Below are 21185 nucleotides of genomic sequence, written 5' to 3' on the forward strand. Positions count from 1 at the left end.
TTTTTGATAGCATAATGGAGTCCTGATCCTAAAAGTTTTGTTAACTGTTGCTTTAGGGAGTAGATGAAAATCTCCCACTTCTCCATTATAATGACTAAGGCTATGAGCATCTCTGTAGTATAGTAGAAAGTTAACTAAATTTGGCATTTCAATTCAAGTCTTCAGTCTAAATCCTGGTTTTATCACTAACTAGCTATGTGACCTTGGAAAAGTCACTTGACTTCTCTGAAATTTAGGTTGTTCATCTATAAAATGGGGAATAGAATACCTGTCTCTTACTACCTTGAAGAGTTGCTATTAAGGACCACATGACAAATTATGTGAAGGACTTTTTAAAAATGAAAATTATATTTATAAGTGCCAGCCACTATTATGCAAAAAAAAAAACCGAGTGGCAAATCCAAAAGTATTTAGCACCTATGATATAACAGGCATTTTACCATCATCACCCTGCTCTCAGTTTGACACCTGATAAGCTTGAGGCTTATTGCAACTCAGAACTCCTGAAATCAAGCAACCCACCAACATCAGCTTACCCCAGTAGCAGTGTTTACAGGAATATGCCACCATGTTCCATATCATTTCTCTTGAAAAAGTTGACCATTAATGTATGAATGCCCCAAATGCCTGAGTGATGATATAACCCCTATTTTAATTTCAACTTCACAGCGATGAACACTCCCTTAGCTGTTCTTTGAGCCACGTTGACATCTTTGATGGATCCCAGAACTCATCTGATCTGCTAGGGCGTTTCTGTGATGTTTCCAATGAGACATTTTTGTCTCCTTCCAACAAGATGAAAGTACAATTTTCTAGTGACTCATTTGTCACCAAATCTGGATTCCAGGCTTCTTATTTTGCTCTTCCACAGGATAATAATGATACAGGCAAGTGAAAAAAAAAAGATGTTTATATCTCCCCATCCCTACTCTTTCCCTAATCCGCTAATCTCAGGTTGCATAAGTGCTGGGGGAAAAAAAAACCGCCTCACTTATAATTCATGCTCATATATAGCCTTATCTAGCCTTTGTTTAGAGGAATGTTCACTGATCTGAGGCTCAGTCCAAATTCTTGACATTGCATGTCTTCCCTTTTTCTTGGCTTAGGAGATTTGGTTGGTAGATAAAAAAGGAAACACCAGAGAGAGAGAAAAAAAATTAAGCGGCCAATGTCAGCAAAGCAATACTCAGTTGAAATAACAGCAAAAGCAGATCATTTTTTATACAATGCTTTAAAGTTACTGGGTTCTTTATATATATTATCTCGTTTGATCCTTACAATAATCCCATGAGATGGGTAGCATAAATATTATTATTCTTTTTTTACGTATGATTTAGTGTAGGTGGAAGAAGCAAAGTTATTTGCCCAGGATTCCACAGTCAGCAAATAGCAGGGACACCATTGAAACTCAGGTCTTCTGCCACAACATTCAGAGCTCTTTTCACAATGCCACACTTCCTCAGAATAAGCCTTGTAGTTTAAGTAGCCATGTTCATGTTATGTAGGCAGCATGGCTCAGTAGAGTCAGAAAGACTTGGGCTCAAATCCGAATTCTGACAGTTATTAGCTCTTTTGCTCTAAGTAAGTCTTGTAACCTTTGTGTGCTTTATAGATAATAGCAATTCCTTGGAATTTGTTTATTGAAGTATACATGGGTTTAGATCTGAAACAGGGTAAGGAGCTTTGACGTCTGGAATTATGCATACCATTGAAATCGCAGATGCTTCATGCATTCATGTAATAAATTAATTTATGGCCCTTGTAAATTCTTTTGTAAATCTAGATGAGGACCTCAGGAAAATCCCTGAGGAGACTGGCTAGGGGAATGTGGCCAGACTGAGCAGGGGACTAGCACTTCACAACTGATAAGCCCTACTGTATACCAGTAAAGTCATTGCAATCATCTGTTTCTGATTCCACCTCAGAATGGATCTCTGAGCTAAGTGACTGTTGTTAGCTTTATAGACAAGATTCAGATTTATAAAGTACTTGGTGTGATTTAGCAATTCATTCGGGACTATAAGACTGTAATTCAAATTTTTCTTCCATTGCTCAATCCAAAGGAGCCATTCCTTGCCTCTGTAGAAATTTCCTTTTCTGACTTAGCACCAATAATAAATCTGCAAGTAGAGTTTGTATGTCTCCTTGGAGACAGTTTTCAGCCTTGCCTGAATAAGAAAATTTGCCCATCACTGAGGTCCAGTGTTCCTGATACTAAGCAAAATGAGAAAAAATTAAGCTGCCTTTAACTCACTAAAGCGGGACCCCATACCACCATTCCCAGCAGGTATCAGGCAACATCTATATTTTATGTGATGACACCTTGTGGTCGATTTGTTTTTTCTTATATTTCTATAACAATGTATATTTTTCAAAGATTGTTCAAATCCATAGAAGCATAGATTTAAGAGCTATAAGGGATCTTCAGGTCAATGAACCTAACCTCCTCACTTCACAAATGAGGAAACTGAATCAAAGAGGTCAAATGACTTGTTCAGGGTCACACAGTTGAGTATCTGAATCAGGATTTGAATTCAAACCTTCCATAACTCCAAGTCCAGTGCTCTATTCACTACTCCATACCTCCTCCTCTGAGGTAATCTATTCCAACTCCCTCATTTGACAGATGAGGAAATGGAGACCCAGAGCAGCCACATAGCTCGTTTAAAGTCACATAAGTAGTAATTAGAAGAGTCAGGGTTCAAATTTTGTTCTTCTGAATCCAAATCCAGATCTCAACCCACTGTGCTATGTTTCCTTTTATAATAACCTCACATGGCCCCAACTAATCCTCACAAAAATCCTGTAAGTCAGATTCATGTTTCTGTCCCAATTTAACAAATGCAGTCATTGAAGCTCAGAGAGGTTCCACATGGATAGCAAGCAGCAGAGCTTAAACTAGCACTCAGGACTCTTGTGTAATAATGTGATGTCCCCCCTTCTCCACTAGCACTGTCATGCACAGAAGATCAGATGTACGCAGCAGTCAGCGAGCAATATCTGCAGTCACTAGGTTACAGTGTTCAGAACCTATCTGTGTACAACTCTTCTTGTGAGCCTGAGGTCATCTCAAACTACATCATATTCAGCATCCCCTTTAATGGTTGTGGAACTGTCATGCAGGTGAGAAATCATGAAGCTCAAGTACAATCAAGCCACAGAACTCTAGAACTGGACGCCATCAGGGGTCATTGGGATTCCTGAGAACATTGTTTCTTCATCACCTGAGACTGAGAGAAATCATAGCTCACATTTCTGGAGTATTAGAAGGTTTACAAAGCACTTTTCACAAAACAATCCTGTGAGGTAAATAAAACACATATTATCCATTTAACAGATACGAACTCTAAGTCTTGGGGTAATTTGCCTAATGCAATCTCAGGTCTTCTAACTCTAATTTCAGTGTTCTTTCCACTACATCCCATCTTGCCAAAAGTCACAGGGCTAGTAAATGGTGGAACTGGATTAAGAACCTAGCTTTCCCCATACCATATTCAATGTTGTTTCCAACACACCCTTCTCAGCCCCTGTATGTTCTTATCACTGCTATGCCTCCCTCCCCATTCATGAATATTTCTCCACAAAATGAAAAAATACAAACTAATTTAAACAGCCTCAGGAGAATATAATCAGGAAGTGAAATTGAGTTGAAATATATGTATATATATATATAAACATATATATGTAAACATATATATGTATCTATATATTTTCAAAGTATTCTGAAAAGTCTCGCATAATGATTAAACTGTGGGTGAAGGCAGTATAGAAAAATGCAAATTACACTTAAAAGCAAAAATTGAATGTTTCCTCTTTTATTTTGAATGCAGTTCTACCAGTCATAAAATACAAATGGGACTGGCTAGTACTATCCTACCTTAGCTATTTTCTCTACTCTCTATGGATAGATGAAGGTAGAACCTTAAAATGTATTATTTCAAAAAGGCATAGAGAGTGACTGTTATGTAAGCCATCCCAGGCCACTAATTTTCCATCGGTTTGACAAAGAACCTAACCAGGGCCTTTGGCTCCTAACAATACACACATAGTAACCAGCCCCTAGGTAAGAATTCAATTCTCCCAGGTACAGAGAAGATATAACATCCCATTTTGGTTCAGCAACAGCTTCCTCAAATGCAGAGTAAAATACACAGGATCATGACATTGAGAATGAAGTATCAGATCACTGCACTCTGTCAGGGTACATTTCCTTAGGACATTGAAACAACATATTCCTCTACAAAAAGGTCTAGACTTGTAAGCTTAGAGAAAAACCTTTAAGGTACTGAGGATGGGTCCAGTAAAATAATCAGCAAAGGGTGAGGACTTAAAGTCTGGGCCTACCTTTGCTACATTTCTTCCAAAAAGGTAAGACTGTGTTTTCACCTTTGCATTTTAAGTATGCCTTCCATATAGGCTTTGTTTAACTGTGTAGCCTTTAACAGTGGTGAACTTGCATCTTTCAATGTGTAACATAACAGTGTCTTGCATAAAGTAGGCACTTAATAAATGCTTGATTGATCAATATTGATTAACATCATAATGAAGTTCCTGGTCATTGGCCACTGACAGAGTCAGCACCTTGGACAGCAGTCAGTTCTTCAACTGCTGAAAAAGATTCTATTCTGGCTGCCATTTTTTTTTTTTGTCACAGGATCTAAAAGAAGACTACAATCTGTAAAATTATGTAATGCTATTGCTCTAAAGATTAATTATCTTGCCTACAACATATATGACTAAAGCTTAAAAGCATACAAGGATTACTAGAAGAACTGGTATCTATAAGCTATAATTATATAGCAATGAGGGTGATTTTTATGAGTGGGTCATGGAAATACTATCTTCCTACCATATATATTTTTACCTTGTGCATTCCTAAACCATATACACATGATGTTTTGATAGTCCTGTTCTCTTCCTTAACATGAAAACTGGAAATCAAACCATATATCACTTCTCAACGTAGATGTTTTCCTTCTGAACACTTTTCTTAAAAATCACTATAACTAAAATATAAATATGCACCAGAAAACTGATTGAAGAAAAACAATCTTTTCTTGCTTAATTAGCTCTTCAAGGCCACTTGCAGCAAAGCCCAGGCTTTGAAGAGTCAGAGGTTGATCTATAAGAGTCAGGGAGACTACTCCCAGACTTGAAGGGTAAACGTAATAGGAAAGAAGAGGAGGTAGAAAGGGAAACAGACAAAAGAACATAATGGAAAAGTTCTCTTTGTCACAGATAACCCAGTTATAGGCAACAGTGAGCCATCAGGGTGGCTAGTTGGCACAGTGAATAGAGCACCAGCCCTGGAATCAGGAGGACCTAAGTTCAAACCCGACCTGAGACACTTAGCACTTACTACCTGTGTGACATTGGGCAAGTCAACCCCAAATTGCCTTGCCTTCCTCCCTCTAAAAAAGAACAAGAAAACACCACCAAAAAAAACAATGAGCCATCACTGCTGTGAAAGCCATCAGAGAGGCTAGAGTGGACTGAAAGAGTTTAAGTTTCAAAGTTAGGATCTTGAATTTGCCAGGGTGAGTAATTGCAGATTTTAAGGAGGGTCTGTTATAACTCCATGTTTTTAGTTCTTTTGATATAATATAGTTCCTAAAACATTGCTTTATTTTTGTCTTTGATTTGGTAAGGAAACAGATGACACCATCATCTACTCCAATGTGATTTCCACGAACCAATCCAGAAAAGTCATTTCCAGGCTGAAGAACTTCCACTTACATCTCTCCTGCAGAATGAACAAGAATATCATGGTAGAAGTCAAATACTTGGCAGATGACTCCATTGATATTACCAGACATCAATATGGCCATTATGGCCTGCAGGTCTCATTCTATGAATCTCCATTGTTTGAACATCCAGTGATTGAATCCCCATACTATGTACAACTCAACCAGGATGTTTTCTTTCAACTCATGCTGAGACACTTTGACCCAAATCTGGTGCTTTCTGTAGATACTTGTGTGGCCTCTCCTTATGCTGATGATTTCAAGACCATTACTTATGACCTAATTCGACATGGGTAAGAGCTCTGTATAAGAGTTAATTTTTTTTAAATTGTTAATTTCCTTTGGTTTATGATAAACAGAAGTGAAGGATTAATCAAAGAGAATTCTATTTTTCTGCTGTTTCCATACACTAAAACAAATTTGAAAAAAAATAGTCAACCTGATGCTTGTAAAAAATCTCTAATTAGTAATAGCAGTAATGGCAGCAGCTCACATTTAGATGGTATGTCCCATTTTACTAAGTATTTTCCTCAAGCAAAACTATGACATAGGTAATACAAATATTTTCCCCATTTTATAGATAAGGAAACTGGGACTTTGAGACATGAAGAAATGTGCTTATGGTCATATGGGTAGCAAGTGGTCAAATAAAGAGTAGGATACCAGATTTCTTACTTTGTCAGGGCTCAATCCATTATTCACACTGCCTTTTGTGAGTATTTAATAAATATAATTCAATTGAAATTTTTAAACAATTTGAGCAGCAATACAACTATTTGATACACTATAAAAATTTTAAAATAAAGGTTTAAAATAAAAACTAACTTTCACCAGAATTAATATTTCTCTAACAGCAATGGGAAACATTAAAAGGGTTTTGAATAAAGTAGTGACCTCATGAATGAAACAAAAATCTAGTAGTAACGTGCTCTGTAAATTTGAAGAAAAAGATTGGAATCAGGATGATCAGCTAGAAAACTGGTAGTATACTAAATCCAGGTATAAAGTAATGAGGACTTGATAGAGAAAGTGGTGACTGTGGAAATTAAGAGAAAAAATTAGTGGGAAAAGCATTAAAAATTGCTAGGTCATGGAGATTGATTGGGTCTAAAGAGACTGAAGGAAAATACATCATCTTTATCTTCATTGATATATTTTTTTAGTACCTATGGGGGTCCTTGTACAGGTTTATATCCTATAAAGGATACAAACAAGTATAAGACTTGATCTCTGACCCTCAGGGAAGTATGATCTTCATGTAAAATGGATGAAGTGAACAAAATTTAAAAAAATAATTCAGAGAAATATACACTGACTGATGTACCTAGTAAGTTCTTAATACATATCATAGGAGTTCAGAGGAAGGATAGATCACAATAGCTTTAAATTAAAGTATGAGTAGGGATTGGATAAGTAGGAGAAAAATGGTGTTTCAGGAAATAGGAAAAGAATGAGGGAAGACATAGAGGAGGCAATGTGTGTGACCTGTGTGTTACCTTTCCAGGTAAAGTGAGCAATTCACTTTGGATGGAGGAGAGACTAATGAAATATAAAGATAAGAGAATCAATTGTAGCCAGATTGTGGAAGACGCTGCACACAAGGCTAAAAAAGTTTTGACTTCATTCAATTGCAATGGGGAGCCATTGAAGGCTGTGTTTTTTGGGGGGGGGGCGTGTTGAGACATGAATAAATGCAAGTTTCAGAAAGATGAGTGCAGTGGTGCCCTAGAACAAATTAGAAGAGGCACAGTTCAGTTAGGAAGTAGTTGTAATAGTCCATGAGTAAAATGGTGAAAGCTAGATGAATTAGGATGGTGGTAATGGTAATTGAATGGAAGAGACAAAGGACTAACATAACTTGGTGACAAATTGTATTTGAGTCACACAAGGGAGGGAAGCAGATGATTCCAAGGTTTTAAGCTTGAATAGTTGAAATAACGGTGGCATCATGAACCAAAATAAAATTCTCATGAAGGAGCTGAATTTTGGTGAAAGATGAGTTTAGCTTCATACATGTTGAGTTTGAAGTTATGGTGCAGTTTCCAAGTTGAAATATACAGGAAGTAGTTAGAAATGTGAGATGGAAACTTAGAAATAAGGTCAGTTAGAGATAGTAATGGGAGTTATCCACAGAGTTATAATGAATGAAAATAGATGACCTATCAGAGGGAGAGGCAAAAAATAACTGTAAGACTTCAAGTATGGATAACTAGAAGTTTGGTGGCCTCATTTATAGGTTGGGATGGGGAACTGAAGTGGAATATTTACTAAAAACTATTTGCATTCATCTTCCTTCATGTTCTTTTTAAGTAAGATTTATGCCTCTTAGAGACGCAGAATTCCTTCTGCTAAATATCAAGATACACTGCGCTCTAGACAGTTTCATCTCAGATTTTTCCTTATTTCAAACCTGCAGAAGAGATGTCTTGTCTCACTTTAATTTTATTTTCCAGATGTGTGAGCGACCCCACCTATACTGCTTACTCTTCTTCAAACCCAAATGTTGTCAAGTTTAAGTTTAATGCCTTCAAGTTTCTTAAACAACATGATGCTGTTTATCTGAAGTGCCAAATGGTCATATGCAGAGCAGATGATGCCTCCTCTAAATGTCTACAAGGCTGTACCTTCAGATCAAAGCGAGAAATACACCCTGAGTGGGACAACTTGGATGTTGTGTTGGGACCAGTTCGTCTACAGAGGGAAACATCTCTGGAAAAAAAGACTGGTAATTGGAACTCATCTGTCACTGCATAAACTCTTCATAATCCAGATCCTTCCTACCATTTTAGTCTTCTTGCACATTCATACCCTTCACACACTCTATGATCCAGAGACATTGGCTTCCTTGCTGTGCCACCCACCTGAGCTTCCATTTTCTGAATCCCTGCCTTTCATTGACTGCCCCCATGCCTGTAGTTCTCTATCCCTCAATTAACTTCTTGATTTCTTGGGCCTCCAACAAGCTTCAGCTCAAGCCTTATTTTCTGCAAGAAGCTTTCCCTGGTCCTCTCAACTGCTAGTGCCTTCTCTTCTCATTATCTATCTATCTATCTATCTGTCTATCTATCTATCTATCTATCTATCTATCTATCTATCTGTCTGTCTGTCTGTCTGTCTGTCTGTCTGTCTGTCTATTATCTCTATCATCTATCATCAATTTATTTATCTTTCTCTCATCTATCCTCCCATCTATCATCTCTCTCCAAATAAATGTGTATGTATGTGTGTATATATAGTATATATATATATGTATATATATATACTTATATAGTATATGTCTAGTTATTTACATATTGTCTCTCCCATTAGAAGGTATTGTGCTTTAGGACAAGGATGGCTTTTGCCTTTCTTTGTCAGGACATTAGCACAATGTGCTGGCATGATGCCTAGCATAGAATAAGTGCTTAATAAATGCTTGTTGACTGACTAGCATGTAAGTAATCTGCTTGCTTTTTTTCAATCATGAAACTTCAAAGGTAGTTTCAAACTATTTAAGTAGATATTTGTTACTGACATAAAAATATTTATCTAATCTTAAAGTATTTTATACAACCCATAAAACCCCCAGACAAAAAGTACAAGAGGTTTTGCCTATGTAATATCAAACATCTGGACACTTGGAAACAACTAGATGGTTGGCAAGTATCACATAGACATGCAATTACACATAGGGTTACCTTTGTCTTTATTTTTAGATTCCATTTTTAAGTATACCTAAACTCACCTGCATTAGCAAGAATGTAGTATGGTATAGTAGATAAAGTTTTGGACCTGGAGGGGTCAAATCTTGCCTTAGATATTTATTAGCTGTGTGACCTTGGGCAAGTCACTTAACTCTTCTGAGCTTCAATTTCATATGAAATGGGAATGACAATGCCACTCTCCACCCCACCCCAAGTTGATATAATGATCATTTGAGATAATGTATATAAAGTTCTTTTTAAATCTCAAATATCTGCATAAATGTGAACTATTTTTATTTATAGGGCAGCTAGGCTGTACAGTGGATAGAGTGGTAGGCCTGGAGTTAGGAAGATTCATCTTCTTGAGTTCAAGTCTGGTTTCAGACACTTACTAGCTGTGTGACCCTGGGCAAGTCACTTCACCCTGTTTGCCTCAGTTCATTTATCTATAAAATGAGCTGGAGAAGGAAATGGCAAACTACTCCAGTATCTTTGGCAAGAAACCCCAAATGGTCATAAAGATCCAGAAATGACAACAAAAATTATTATTTGTATGAAGTCTGAAAAACTGTACTCATCCTTGTTATATTTTGTAGTAATTGCATAATTACCGTAGCAAATGCATATAGTTGGAAGAAAACAAATTCAATGTATGTGATGAAAAATATTAGTCCCAAATACTAGCTCCACATTCCATTGAAAGTTTCAATAAATTATTATCTATAACTTAGTCAGATATATTAAGCACCATTATTTCAGATATTCCATGGGTCTGATTGGGATACCACATATATTGGAGATGGAAACTGAATTTATGACCTTCCCAACATTGATTTAATGTCATTTTTGCTACCAATAATGATAATTCACATATCTAAAGTGAATTATTTCATCTCCAAATCATTGGCAATCTCTAGCTATCACTTTTATCATTGGTAAAATTGGAACAATGTTTATCATGCCTATCTCCACCATTTCAGGAAAACCCCAGCTTCTCAGAAAGATCCAACTTCCTTTTACTTCCTACGAACAGCCTTCCCAACCGATTTACCACAGAAGGCATACTGTTCCCTGTGCCAAACCTTTACATTTGGTACCATGATCAAATCAACTCTGCCACCTTTCCTGGGTTAGGCATATAAACCTACCCCTCGATGGACTCGCTAACCATTCTTGTAACATTTCTTACCAAAGTGTTCATCTTTGTTCGTCACTCCCTTCTATGTGTTATCTTCCTCTAAGTTCCTTTGCTATTATATTTGTATCCCCAGAGCTTAGCATATGTTTTTTAATGTATTCATTCCTTCTTACAATATTTTAAATTGTTTCTTCACAAGCACCTTGATAGGCATGATAAGCATTTATCAAATTCTACCAATGAGAAAAGTAATAACTAGAGATCTTCAATGAACTGTCTTCAAACAGGCAAGTAACTAATACCAATTCTGAACCTAGAGATTAAAATGTTGGAGTTTATAATTCAAACCCAGGTCTTCCAATTCCAAATCCAATGTTATTTACAAATCCAAAATCAGAAGATCTGGTTTTAAATTCCAGCTCTCCTACTTATTACCCTGAGCATGTATCTTAGGTACATAATGTGGGTGATACCAACCCCTGGTGGGTGCTGGAATGATCCTGAGGGGGGGTGGTAGTAGCCTCCAGGGCAATTGAGGGGTATTGAATGAAAATAAGGGAGTAGTGGAAACATAAGGAGAGAAGAGAATTTTGAAAAACCATTCATACATTTTTCATCTGTTGTGTAACACATTTTATTTTCCAACTAAACACACAAATTGCAAGTTATAATTGATCAGTGGTCAAGTCTGCCTACAGGTCTTAACAAGCACGTGTTGGCAGGTGAGTGTGTTTTGGATTGTCAGGAAGTCCAGTATGCATTGGCAGGAATATGTGCATGTATTGACTTGTTTACAATAAGATATTATACAGTTACCTGATGTAATATTGCATCATCAAAATTTCAATGCAGGAAAACCCCACAAATTTATAATAAATTATTCCATTTAAGATGAGTCATTTAAAATATATTTTTTGAAATAACACAAATTAAAAAAAACATTAAAGAGTTAAAAAAAATTAGCTTTCAGCAGCAGGGGGGGTGCTAAGTAATTTTTTTAAAGGCCAAATAAGTTTTGGAACCTCTGATCTATGCCTTGATTAAAAAAGTCTAGTAGGCAGAAAACAGTTAATGCCACTTAATTTTCTGACTTCCTAAAGTAAATGGCATTTCTCTCTTCATTTGCAGCCATGATCAGTGGATCCCCTCATGAAAATGGAAGAAGATACAGTTTCCTTCTTGGGACTACAGTGTTGCTGACAATTAAAATGTGTTGCTTCTAAAAAAATTTTTGTTAAAAAGAGTTGGGGTCATACATTAAGTGGAGCTGAAAGCAAGAACATTCCTTCTGAAGTTGGAATTTGTTTCTGAACAAATCTAGTATAAAGTAGTTTCCAGAATTTGCAGTGTCATGTAGAAGAGAGAACAATTAGTTCCTCTTAGATAAAGGTATCCTTACAGAGTGGTGTTTTTATTGTGTGTGTGTGTCTTGAATAATGACAATAAATTAGTGTATTCCACATAACTGTTGAGTATTCTGGTATTGATTTTGGGTTGGATTTCTTACCTTTGGAAAATTTGTTATCTTATCTGTAGGCCTTTTGCTCCCAGGGTCTTCCCTTTCTTACCTGCTCTTCTGGCTGCTGCATCCCGGACTAGATTTCCTGAGGCAACTCCAGTGCCTTGTTGGGTACATCTAATGCTGAATTCTCTAGTCTGAATGTTACACCTTGACCTGGGTTTGAATCCTGCTCTGTTCTTTATTATTGGTATGGCATTAGACAAATCATTTAACCTCCTTTGGTCTTATTTTGCTCATCTAAAATTAAATGCTTGGAGTAGATAATGCCTAAGGTCCCTTCCAAGTCTAGAGCAATGATCCCGTGATCCCATGAGCTGCAAGCCCAAAAGAAATGATCACTCTCTGAAAGGGTTAAATCTCAGTAATGATCAATGGCACAAATAGGTGGATGACCAATTTGCCTGCATGGATGGATGCTTAATGTGCTTCTGTAACCTTAGAATATTCTGCTAGAAGAGAGCTTAGAAATGATTTATTTTGACACTTTTTTTACAGATGATAAATCTGAAGGTCAATGACCCAAAGTCAGACCTTCATTTTGGCTTTTTGCTTTTATTGTCTTAAGCCTATAAATGACTGCCTCATGATGACTTGTTAATTCAAACAAAACAATGGCAGTTTGGGAAATTTTCATGAGTTTTTTGGACCAATAAGTAATACCCTTCTTTGTCAATGAATGATAAAATAATAAGAAAGGGCACAAGCCATTGTTAAAGCTTATATGTACATGATACCATGGAAAGAAGGCTAGATTAAGAGTCAAAAGCATGGAATCAAATTCTGGTTCTGACACACACTGACTTATGTGATCTTGGGCAAATTACTTCACTCCCGTGGGTCTCAGTTTCCTCATCTATAAAATGTGAAGGATTGGGCTAACTGATCCCAAAGGTTCTTCTATAATTCCTGACTCACTTAATAATTACCAGGGAAGCTAGGTTTTTGGTTACTAAAAAGTAAAAAAAAATAATATATGAGAACACAAAGGACTAGAAGCTCTTGGAGTAGAAATTCCCTCTGCAGATACAGATGACAACCTGTCTATGGTTTATTAGACTGACCGTTGGAAGGAGCATGAAGTACAAACAGGGTAAAAATTTCACTAGGAACAAAGAGCTCTTGTCAGAAGCAAATGTGAATCCATGTCTTCATAAGCATAGGGAGGAGTGGGCTATAGTCTGGATTGCACCACATATTAGTTTTGTCATCTTTGGCAACTTATTTCAAATATCCACACCTCAGTTTATACAACTGTAAAATTAAAGGTTTGGATTAGATTATTTTAAGGTCCCTTTAGTCCTATCACATCAGGAATCAAGTTATTTTAAATGCAACAGCTGTGTAGGAGGCTGGTGTCAGTAGGTGAGAGCAGGCCAAGGCAATCAGAGTTCTGGTACCCTATATATTATCCAAACTCTCATTAATGCTCTGCTGCTTTATTCAAGTTATCCTAGATCTTAACACCCTAGCCATAAAATGTGAGAACTGGAAGGCAGAGATCATTCAGTCTAATTCTCCAGCTTTGTAGGGGAGGATACTAATCCCTCCTCCTTCCCCTAGAGTAGGGAAGTGGCTTGCTTAAAACTGAATAGCATATCAGTAGTAGGGAGAGGAGTAGAAGTTGGCTCTTTTGACTTTTAGGTCAGTACGTGTTCTATTATATCATTTGAAACCATAATATAGAGTGGGAGAGGGGATGCTGAATTTGGAGTCAGAAAGCTTTGGTTTAAATCTCAATGCCCCCACTAGCTACATGGCCTTGGATGAGTCACTTCAACAGTCTAAGGCAATTTTTCTCATTTTAAAAGGAAGGGGTCGGACCAGTTTTCTCCACTGACTCCCCTCGTTCTATTTCTATATATACTGCTTTTAAGTAAAACATTTTTTATTGAAAAGGGTGGCTTTAGGGGCGGCCAGGTAGCACAGCGAGTAAGAGCACCGGCTCCAGTGTTGAGAAGACCTGGAGATCGAATCCCGGGCTCAGACACTTAGCACCCACCCAGAAACACCTTGGTCGTGTAACCTTGAGCAAGTTACTTAACCCCAATTGCTTTAAAAAAAAAAAAGAAAAGGGTGGCTTTAGACACTTGGGGAAGTGGCATACCGAATGCCTGGTGCTTTGGTGAAGGGAAGGGCACTGATTGTTAAAGTGGGATTTCTCATTTCAAATGGAACTGTGAACCAAAAGCTGTTTTAAAACAAGAGCTTCAGATTAAAACTCCTGGTGAATGTGTTATGATGATTCTGAAGTACCAAATAGGAAAGCCAGGAATCTCTCCAAAATTTTGTGGAAGTAAGGAAGGAAATCAGAGACCAGCAGAAATAACAAACACCCTCAACACAATGTTAAGCTGGGAAATATAGAAAGCTTTAAGAATGAGGAGAATCTTCAAAAGGATATTGAAGACAATTTTTCCAACGGCCCTCTTTGTTCAATAGAAATGATTTCATCTTGGGCTTGAGATGAATTCTTGTGGACTTATAATTTTGATTTAAGAAAAGCAGATCACCAGGGAAATCCGTGGGTAGGAAACGTGTACGATTTGTGTGTCCTGCTATATTGCGTTCTAGTTTCGTCCTTACGTCGAATGTTTGCCTGTCATTTGGATTGCTTATGATGGTCTTTTTGGGTTCATCTGCCTTGAAAATTACTTTCATTTTTATTTCTGTTTTATTTGTTTTTGAGGTTTCCTTCTCCTCATCTCTTTCTTGACTTGCTGGTTTGGAATCTGGAGTTACAGCTGGAAGAAATGAACTGCTTTGGAATTGTTTGGGATGTGACCAGTCTTGCAATCCTCGGCCCAATTTCATCCTTTCTATGTGCTTATTGATAGTTTTCTCCTCTCTAGCTGGCACTTTAAGTTCTTCTCGTGGAATAATTATCCTAGCAGTCCATGCTTTTTCCAAACTTTTCTTCCCTGTATTTAGAAGGGGGTGTTCCTTTTTATATTCCATTGCTTTTAAGTAATCTGGTGATTTCTGCCTGAGTTCCTTCAGCATCTTCTCTTCCTCTTTGTGTTTCTGAGCCAAAAGCCTTCTTGTGGCTATTGTATGCACACCACCTAAACGCTGTTAAAGTGAAGGATATTACTTAAAACTACCCTTTCTTTTCACACACAACAAACATAGTAACAGTGGGTAAGGAGATACATGCTTATAATAAGGAAAAGACCTCAGACAATAATGAGATAACTTAGTCCTCTCTCCTAATTTCACCACCAAATATGTCCTATATTCCTTACTAGACCACAGACCAATGGCACTGCACTCCAAGAATGTAGAAGTTGATTGGATTCAGAGCTTTAAAAAATAACATTTCGGACCACAAAAAAGCAGTTGGCAAATTTTGCCAGTGTAGAAGCATATTCAAACCTTGGCTCTGCTATCTGCTTCCTATGTGGACTTTGGTTAAGTAATATGCATTTACCCTCTCAAAGCCTGTTTTCTGACCTACAAATTAAAGGGGTAGAACTAGATTATTAGCAAAGATCTCTTTCATTCACAGATACTATGATCCTATTTGGGCATAATTATTCTAGCTATTGAATTCTTCAGTGTTGTTTCCTCTACTGTAGATGACTGGACTGGAGTGGGTCTCCCCCTGGAAGGAATCCTACTGGACTTACCATGATTTCTTTTTCCAAAGGAGAATATCTTCCAAGAGCAATGCGTGGGTCACTTCCATAGTATTTCATCCAGATGCTGGAGGAACAGAAAGACAAGGCATATTAGAACTAAAAGAATGTTTTCAAAAGTTTTCACTCAGACAATTTTTTTCAAGTTCTATCAAGACTCTTTGGTCATTAACTAGACAAATTGGGAAACAAACATGTCTGACTGATGGGACTTTATCCAGGGAAATCTAATGAGATCTTTACTTAGTAACTTTGTGATGTGAAAGAGATGAAGCATTCAAATCTTCATAATTTTTCTCTGGAATTAATAGAACAAAGGTGCTCATTGTAGTTACCTTAGTAATGAGTCATGATTCAAATCATCTAAGCACAAGAGTGGATCTTTTTCTTGAAGGCAATTGTTTGAATTATATAACACTGTCTTCAGACACTTCTCCATGCTTGTCTTCCCCTTGGTAATTTGCCCTTCTCAAACCCTGTTCTACAATCCTCCACTCTCCAAGTTTCCATTCTCCAATTATCTGCTGTACATTCCCCAGGATGGAAAGATAGTTTCTTAAAGTTGGGACTTTGGGTTTATTTGTAAGGTAGGTTAATGGGAGCTTAAATGAAGGTCACAAAGGGAAAGGCACATTCCTTGCATCATCAATGGCCTAGATTGAGGCTATTGTGAGGTCCAATGCCAGGAACAACACATGATCTTCTGGGGGTGAAATTAGTGCCACCAGAAGCTCCCCCTCTTTCCTTCACTTCTTCCTTCTCCGGACCTGCCATTCTCTGTGAGATACTTTTTGAGCTAAATTGAAATATTTCATCACAGATTATAGATGAAAGGGTTAGTTTCTCTTAGAGAGGAACAAACAATCAAGAGGCAACATGATAGAATTTTTTTTTATTTTTTGCTTTTGGGCAAGCAATTGGGGTTAAGTGACTTGCCCAAGGTCACAAGACTAGTTTTTGTGTTAAGTGACTGAGGCCGGATTTGAATTCAGGTCCTTGTATCAGCAATGCCATATTCACAATGCCTATGGAGATTACAGATATGCTGATATAATTATCCATCACCACATATGTCATGCTTGCCATATGGGGGAATAAACTAGAAAATTTATTAAGATACCAAAAGACTGAGTCCCAAAACCAGAAAGTGAAAGCCATCAGAGTAGTTATGACATTGGCACAGGTAGATAAAGTAGAAAGCCCCCACATTTTCAAGCCTTTAAAACAGAACAGGCTACCTCAGGCAAAGGTCCTCCTCTCCCCACTCACAGCAACCACCCAGCATCCGGGAAGCGCTCTTCCAGCAGCTCCGGCCCCTGGCAGTCCTCAGCAGGAGTCCTTAGCAGAAATTCTGGCTAACTCAAAAAGGGCTTCGCGCTGCCGCTGCCTCTGCTGCTGCTGCCGCCGTCACCACCACTGCTAGCCACCGCAGGAACTCTAGCTTGGCTTCCGCTTCCTCTTGCTCCTCCCCTTCCTGCTATGTCAGCAAGTCCAATGGGGCATGGACGATCTTTAAATCCCATAACCCTTACAGTCCTCCTGACTCCAGGGCCAGTGCTCTATTTACTGAGCCACCTAGCCCCTCCGGCAACATGATATAAAAGAGAGAATGCTAAATTTGGACTCAGGACACTAGGGTTTGATCCCTGACTGATATTTCCTAGTTGTGTGACCCTGGGCAAATGGATAAAACCTCAGTTTTATAATTGATAAATTAGGGATAATGATATTCCACTATCTTCTTCATAAGGAAAGAGACTTATAAACTGGAAAGTATTATAGAAATATGCTATTAATTGATTCAAGTAACCATAAAAAACTACAGGATTCATGAGAATGTTTTACCCAGAGAAGTTACCTTGCATCACCCAGAATATAATGGTTGGCATAAATCTAAGAGTTCTGATACTCAAAAACATTGCCAGCTCACTGAAGAGGGTACTAACTGGGAAGAAACCAATCAAGGCTTCCCTTTACTCCTCTGGTATTGCAAATATTAGCACCTCAGTTTCTGATGAGATTAAGACTCAGAGTATCTAAGTAAATTGTTCTTGGTCTTATAGCCAGTAAATATACGGGAGCAGGGACAGGAGCCCAAGTTTTCAGACTCTCATCTAAGAGCTCTTTTCACTATCTTTCATGGACTTTAAAAGAGACACAGACTATACTAGACTGGGATAATAGAATTAAAGCTGGAAAAGGAGTGTTAGGGATTTTCAGATCCAACCTCCTAATTTTGGAGATAATTAACTCAGGTCTGAAGAGTCATACAAGTAGTACATGGCCCGGGCAGGATTCACACCAAGGTCCATTTACTTCCAATGATGCTAAATCTATCATTCTTTCCACAGTACTTATACTGCCTTCTAACCAGAGACTCTGAGATTTCTGGGGGCCAGAAAGAAAGCTTAGAAATTATCTGGTCAAATAACCTCATGTTGTGACAATACTCTAGCAGTTTCTTGAAGAGCAATTCAATCTTCCTATTTTCATTTTCCATTAAGATCAGCCTGTAAGTGGGGAAAAATAAAAATAAATAACCTAATAGTCATTGGCAGTTGAAAATAATCATTTTCTGGTTCCTGCTTTCTTCTCTTCCAGAGTGTATATAGAAACTTTGTATTTGAACTCATTACTTACAAGATTTGTAGACAACAGAGAGATGCAAAACATGAATTTAGCTTGTCTGATCCTAAGGAAGTACTAGAATATATTTTGATTCAGTCAAGGATAGGAATACGATGTGACATCATCATATAAGAGAGACATTGAGACAAACACAGCTGAACTGGAGGGAGTTAGAAAGAAAAGATTCCAGTTTGGTACAAGGAAAACCTCTAATAATTAGAGCTGTCCAAAAAAATAAAATTAATTGCCTGAAGACATAGTGAGATCTTCAAGTGGAAGGGAATGTTGTTGCAGGGATTCATCCCTAGGTATTGGTTGGACTAGATGGCCTGTGAGGTCTTTCCAAACTCTGAGATTCTTTGATTTTATAGACGGCAGGGTGGAAATGCATATACCATAAAGGCTTAGTTTTCTAGTTAGTCTATTTTTAAGGTGTTATTTTCTTCAGTCAGGCTGTTAACTCTCTTTTCATGATTTTCTTGCATCATTCTCATTTCTCTTCCCAATTTTTCCTCCAGTTCTCTTACTTGATTTTCAGGATCCTTCTTGAGCTCCTCCATGGCCTGTAACCATATTTTTCTTGGAAGTTTTTATGCAGGAATTTTGACTTTGTTGTCTTCTTCTGGTTCAATGTTTTGATCCTTTTCGTCCCCAAAAAAGTATTCTATGGTCTGATTGGGCTTCCTTTACTTGCTCATCTTGCTAGCCAATTACTTGACTTTTCAGCTCTTTGCCACAGTAGAACTCTGCTTCCAGAGGAGAGAGAAGTTTCCCAAATTGCTAGGGTTCTCTCAGTTGTCAGAACAATGAGTAGGGTGCCCTCTCTACAGCCACCATAAGCTCTGGCACACTGGCCTCATACCCAGGACCACCACCCAAGACCACAATCCAAATCCAAGCAGGTCAAAGCAAGAGTGATTACCATCTGAATGGTTGATTGGTTCCCCTAAGATGTGCAGGTCAGGAGTTCCAGAGTCAGCCAACTGCAACCACCTTGCCTCTACCACCTCTCACCCTGGGGGCAGGGTCCGGACTGTGCTCCTCCGTCATCCAGTTCCAAAAGAGTTCCATACTGACTTTGTACTTTCTCTTTAGTGTTTATGGTTTGAGAAATCTGGAAACCACCATAGTTGCCAGTGATTCACTCTCCTGAATTCTGCTCTGGCTGGTTGGGGCCACCCCAGGTTTGGGCCTTCCCAGCTCATGCAGGACTGTGCTTGGCTCCCAGACCAGTACAATAGACCCCTCCTCTCAGCCTGCCAGCCTGCCTTTGGAGGGAGATTTGTTTCTCTCTGTTACTTTGTGGGTTCTGTAGCTCTAAAATTTGTTTAGAGTCATATTTTACAGGTATTGGAGGTGGTTGGTGCGGGAGTTCATGTAAGTTCTGCTTCTACTCCGCCATCTTGGCTCTGCCCTGCCCAGGCCATTTTCTAGCAAATTATTAGTAACAACATCTTAAACAGCTGCAAATCTGGAAAGAAGTGGGAAAAGCTGCTGATTTGTGGGGGGAAAATCTAATAAACTAATAAAGCTTATGCCTTTTCCCATCTAATCCGTAAGCTTTCTCTTTCTATCAATTCTTTTCTAATCTTCACTTTCTTTTTATTTGTCAGTTACTTCTTTGGTGCCTACAAACATCCCAAGATCTACCCCCATCCTTAAAAATATTAATTGCACCCTACCATCTACTCACCATACTCTGTAGCTATCTTCCTATGTGTCTCTTCTCCCTTTCACTGCTACTTTTCTAGAAAGAGAACTGCTTTCACTTCTTCACCTCTCATGATTAATTTGAACCCTTTTCAATCTGGCTTCCAACCATGCCACTTAACTTAAACTGCTTTCCCTAATGTTCTCAAATACAAGGTCTTCAAAAAATTTTAAAATGTTAAAGCTTAAAATTACATTAAGAATTTTGGGTCACCCTGTATATATGAATAGGTGTATTCAGTAATCCTTTTCCTGGCCTTCTTGACTTCTCTGTAGTTTCTGACACTCTTGGCCACCCTTCTTTTTGGATTTTCTTTTTCTTTCCTTTCCTTTTCTTTTCTCTGTTTTATTTCCTGGTGATTTTCCTTTCAGGTTATCTTCTTACTTGTCTGACCACTGCTCAGTCACTTTGCTGAATTTAGGTTCCTCTCCCTACATATAGGTGTATCCCAGAGTTTTGTCTTGGGTTCTTCCCCTTCCCCTCCTCCTTCCTCCCCTCATTTATTTAGCATCTTTATACTTTCCTAAAATTGCAATTCTTTTAGTCTCTTTGTCATCCTGGTATCCCTTTCCCGAACATACTCTGGTCAACATCCTTCCTAAAATAAGGTATTCAGAATTGAATGTAATAATCCAAAGATAGCTTGATGCAACATATTCAGATAGGTTTCTAGGCTTTAAAGCTCAAAATGTCCTTGGGGATCATCTAGCCCAAAGCACTGATATTGCCAATAAAGAAACAGATGCCCAGAGAGATTGTGGCTTTTTTAGGGTTACGCCGGAGTAAGTATTAAAATTGAGATTTGAAACCACATCCTCTGACTCCAAAGTCAAGGTTTTTTCACTGGCACCACATTATATATCACATTATCTTCTAAGTCAGGCAAATAATTGAACTAACATATATTAACATCGAATATATATTGACCACTAATATATATTGATTTCTCAGTCTATTAAAACCACTAAAATTTTGTTGTTGTTGTTGCTTTTTAAAAAAAATTTGATTTAATATCTGGGAATTTTAACATCATTATAAAAAGCAAAAGAACAATTCAGTGATTTGGAAAATTCATTCATCCATGCCACCTTATGTAAGATCAATGAGGCATACTTCTATTATAA

General features: G+C 37.9%; 3 protein-coding genes across 3 annotated transcripts in view; 2 read left to right on the forward strand and 1 right to left on the reverse strand.

The window, feature by feature from the left end:
- Window positions 1–8583, forward strand: part of LOC138168724 (scavenger receptor cysteine-rich domain-containing protein DMBT1-like) — a 35873-nt gene extending 27290 nt beyond the window's left edge. Inside the window, exons 4-6 of the mRNA XM_069097595.1 lie at window positions 2951–3123; window positions 5649–6037; window positions 8198–8583. Coding sequence (XP_068953696.1) covers window positions 2951–3123; window positions 5649–6037; window positions 8198–8498 — 863 coding nt within the window. The 3' untranslated portion in view covers window positions 8499–8583. The remainder of the gene's footprint in view (window positions 1–2950; window positions 3124–5648; window positions 6038–8197) is intronic.
- Window positions 1–21185, forward strand: part of DMBT1 (deleted in malignant brain tumors 1) — a 495581-nt gene that overhangs the window by 116593 nt on the left and 357803 nt on the right.
- Window positions 14458–16161, reverse strand: CUNH10orf120 (chromosome unknown C10orf120 homolog). The gene is made up of 3 exons (XM_069099168.1): window positions 16058–16161; window positions 15714–15789; window positions 14458–15156 (listed from the first exon to the last, which is right to left on the reverse strand). Exons 1-3 carry the CDS (start codon window positions 16159–16161, stop codon window positions 14458–14460), a joined length of 879 nt encoding a protein of 292 aa, XP_068955269.1.

Source organism: Petaurus breviceps, unplaced genomic scaffold, assembly GCF_028583685.1.
Source record: "Petaurus breviceps papuanus isolate PSGF00001 unplaced genomic scaffold, PetGlider_PUasm1.0 37, whole genome shotgun sequence".
NCBI lineage: Eukaryota > Metazoa > Chordata > Mammalia > Diprotodontia > Petauridae > Petaurus > Petaurus breviceps.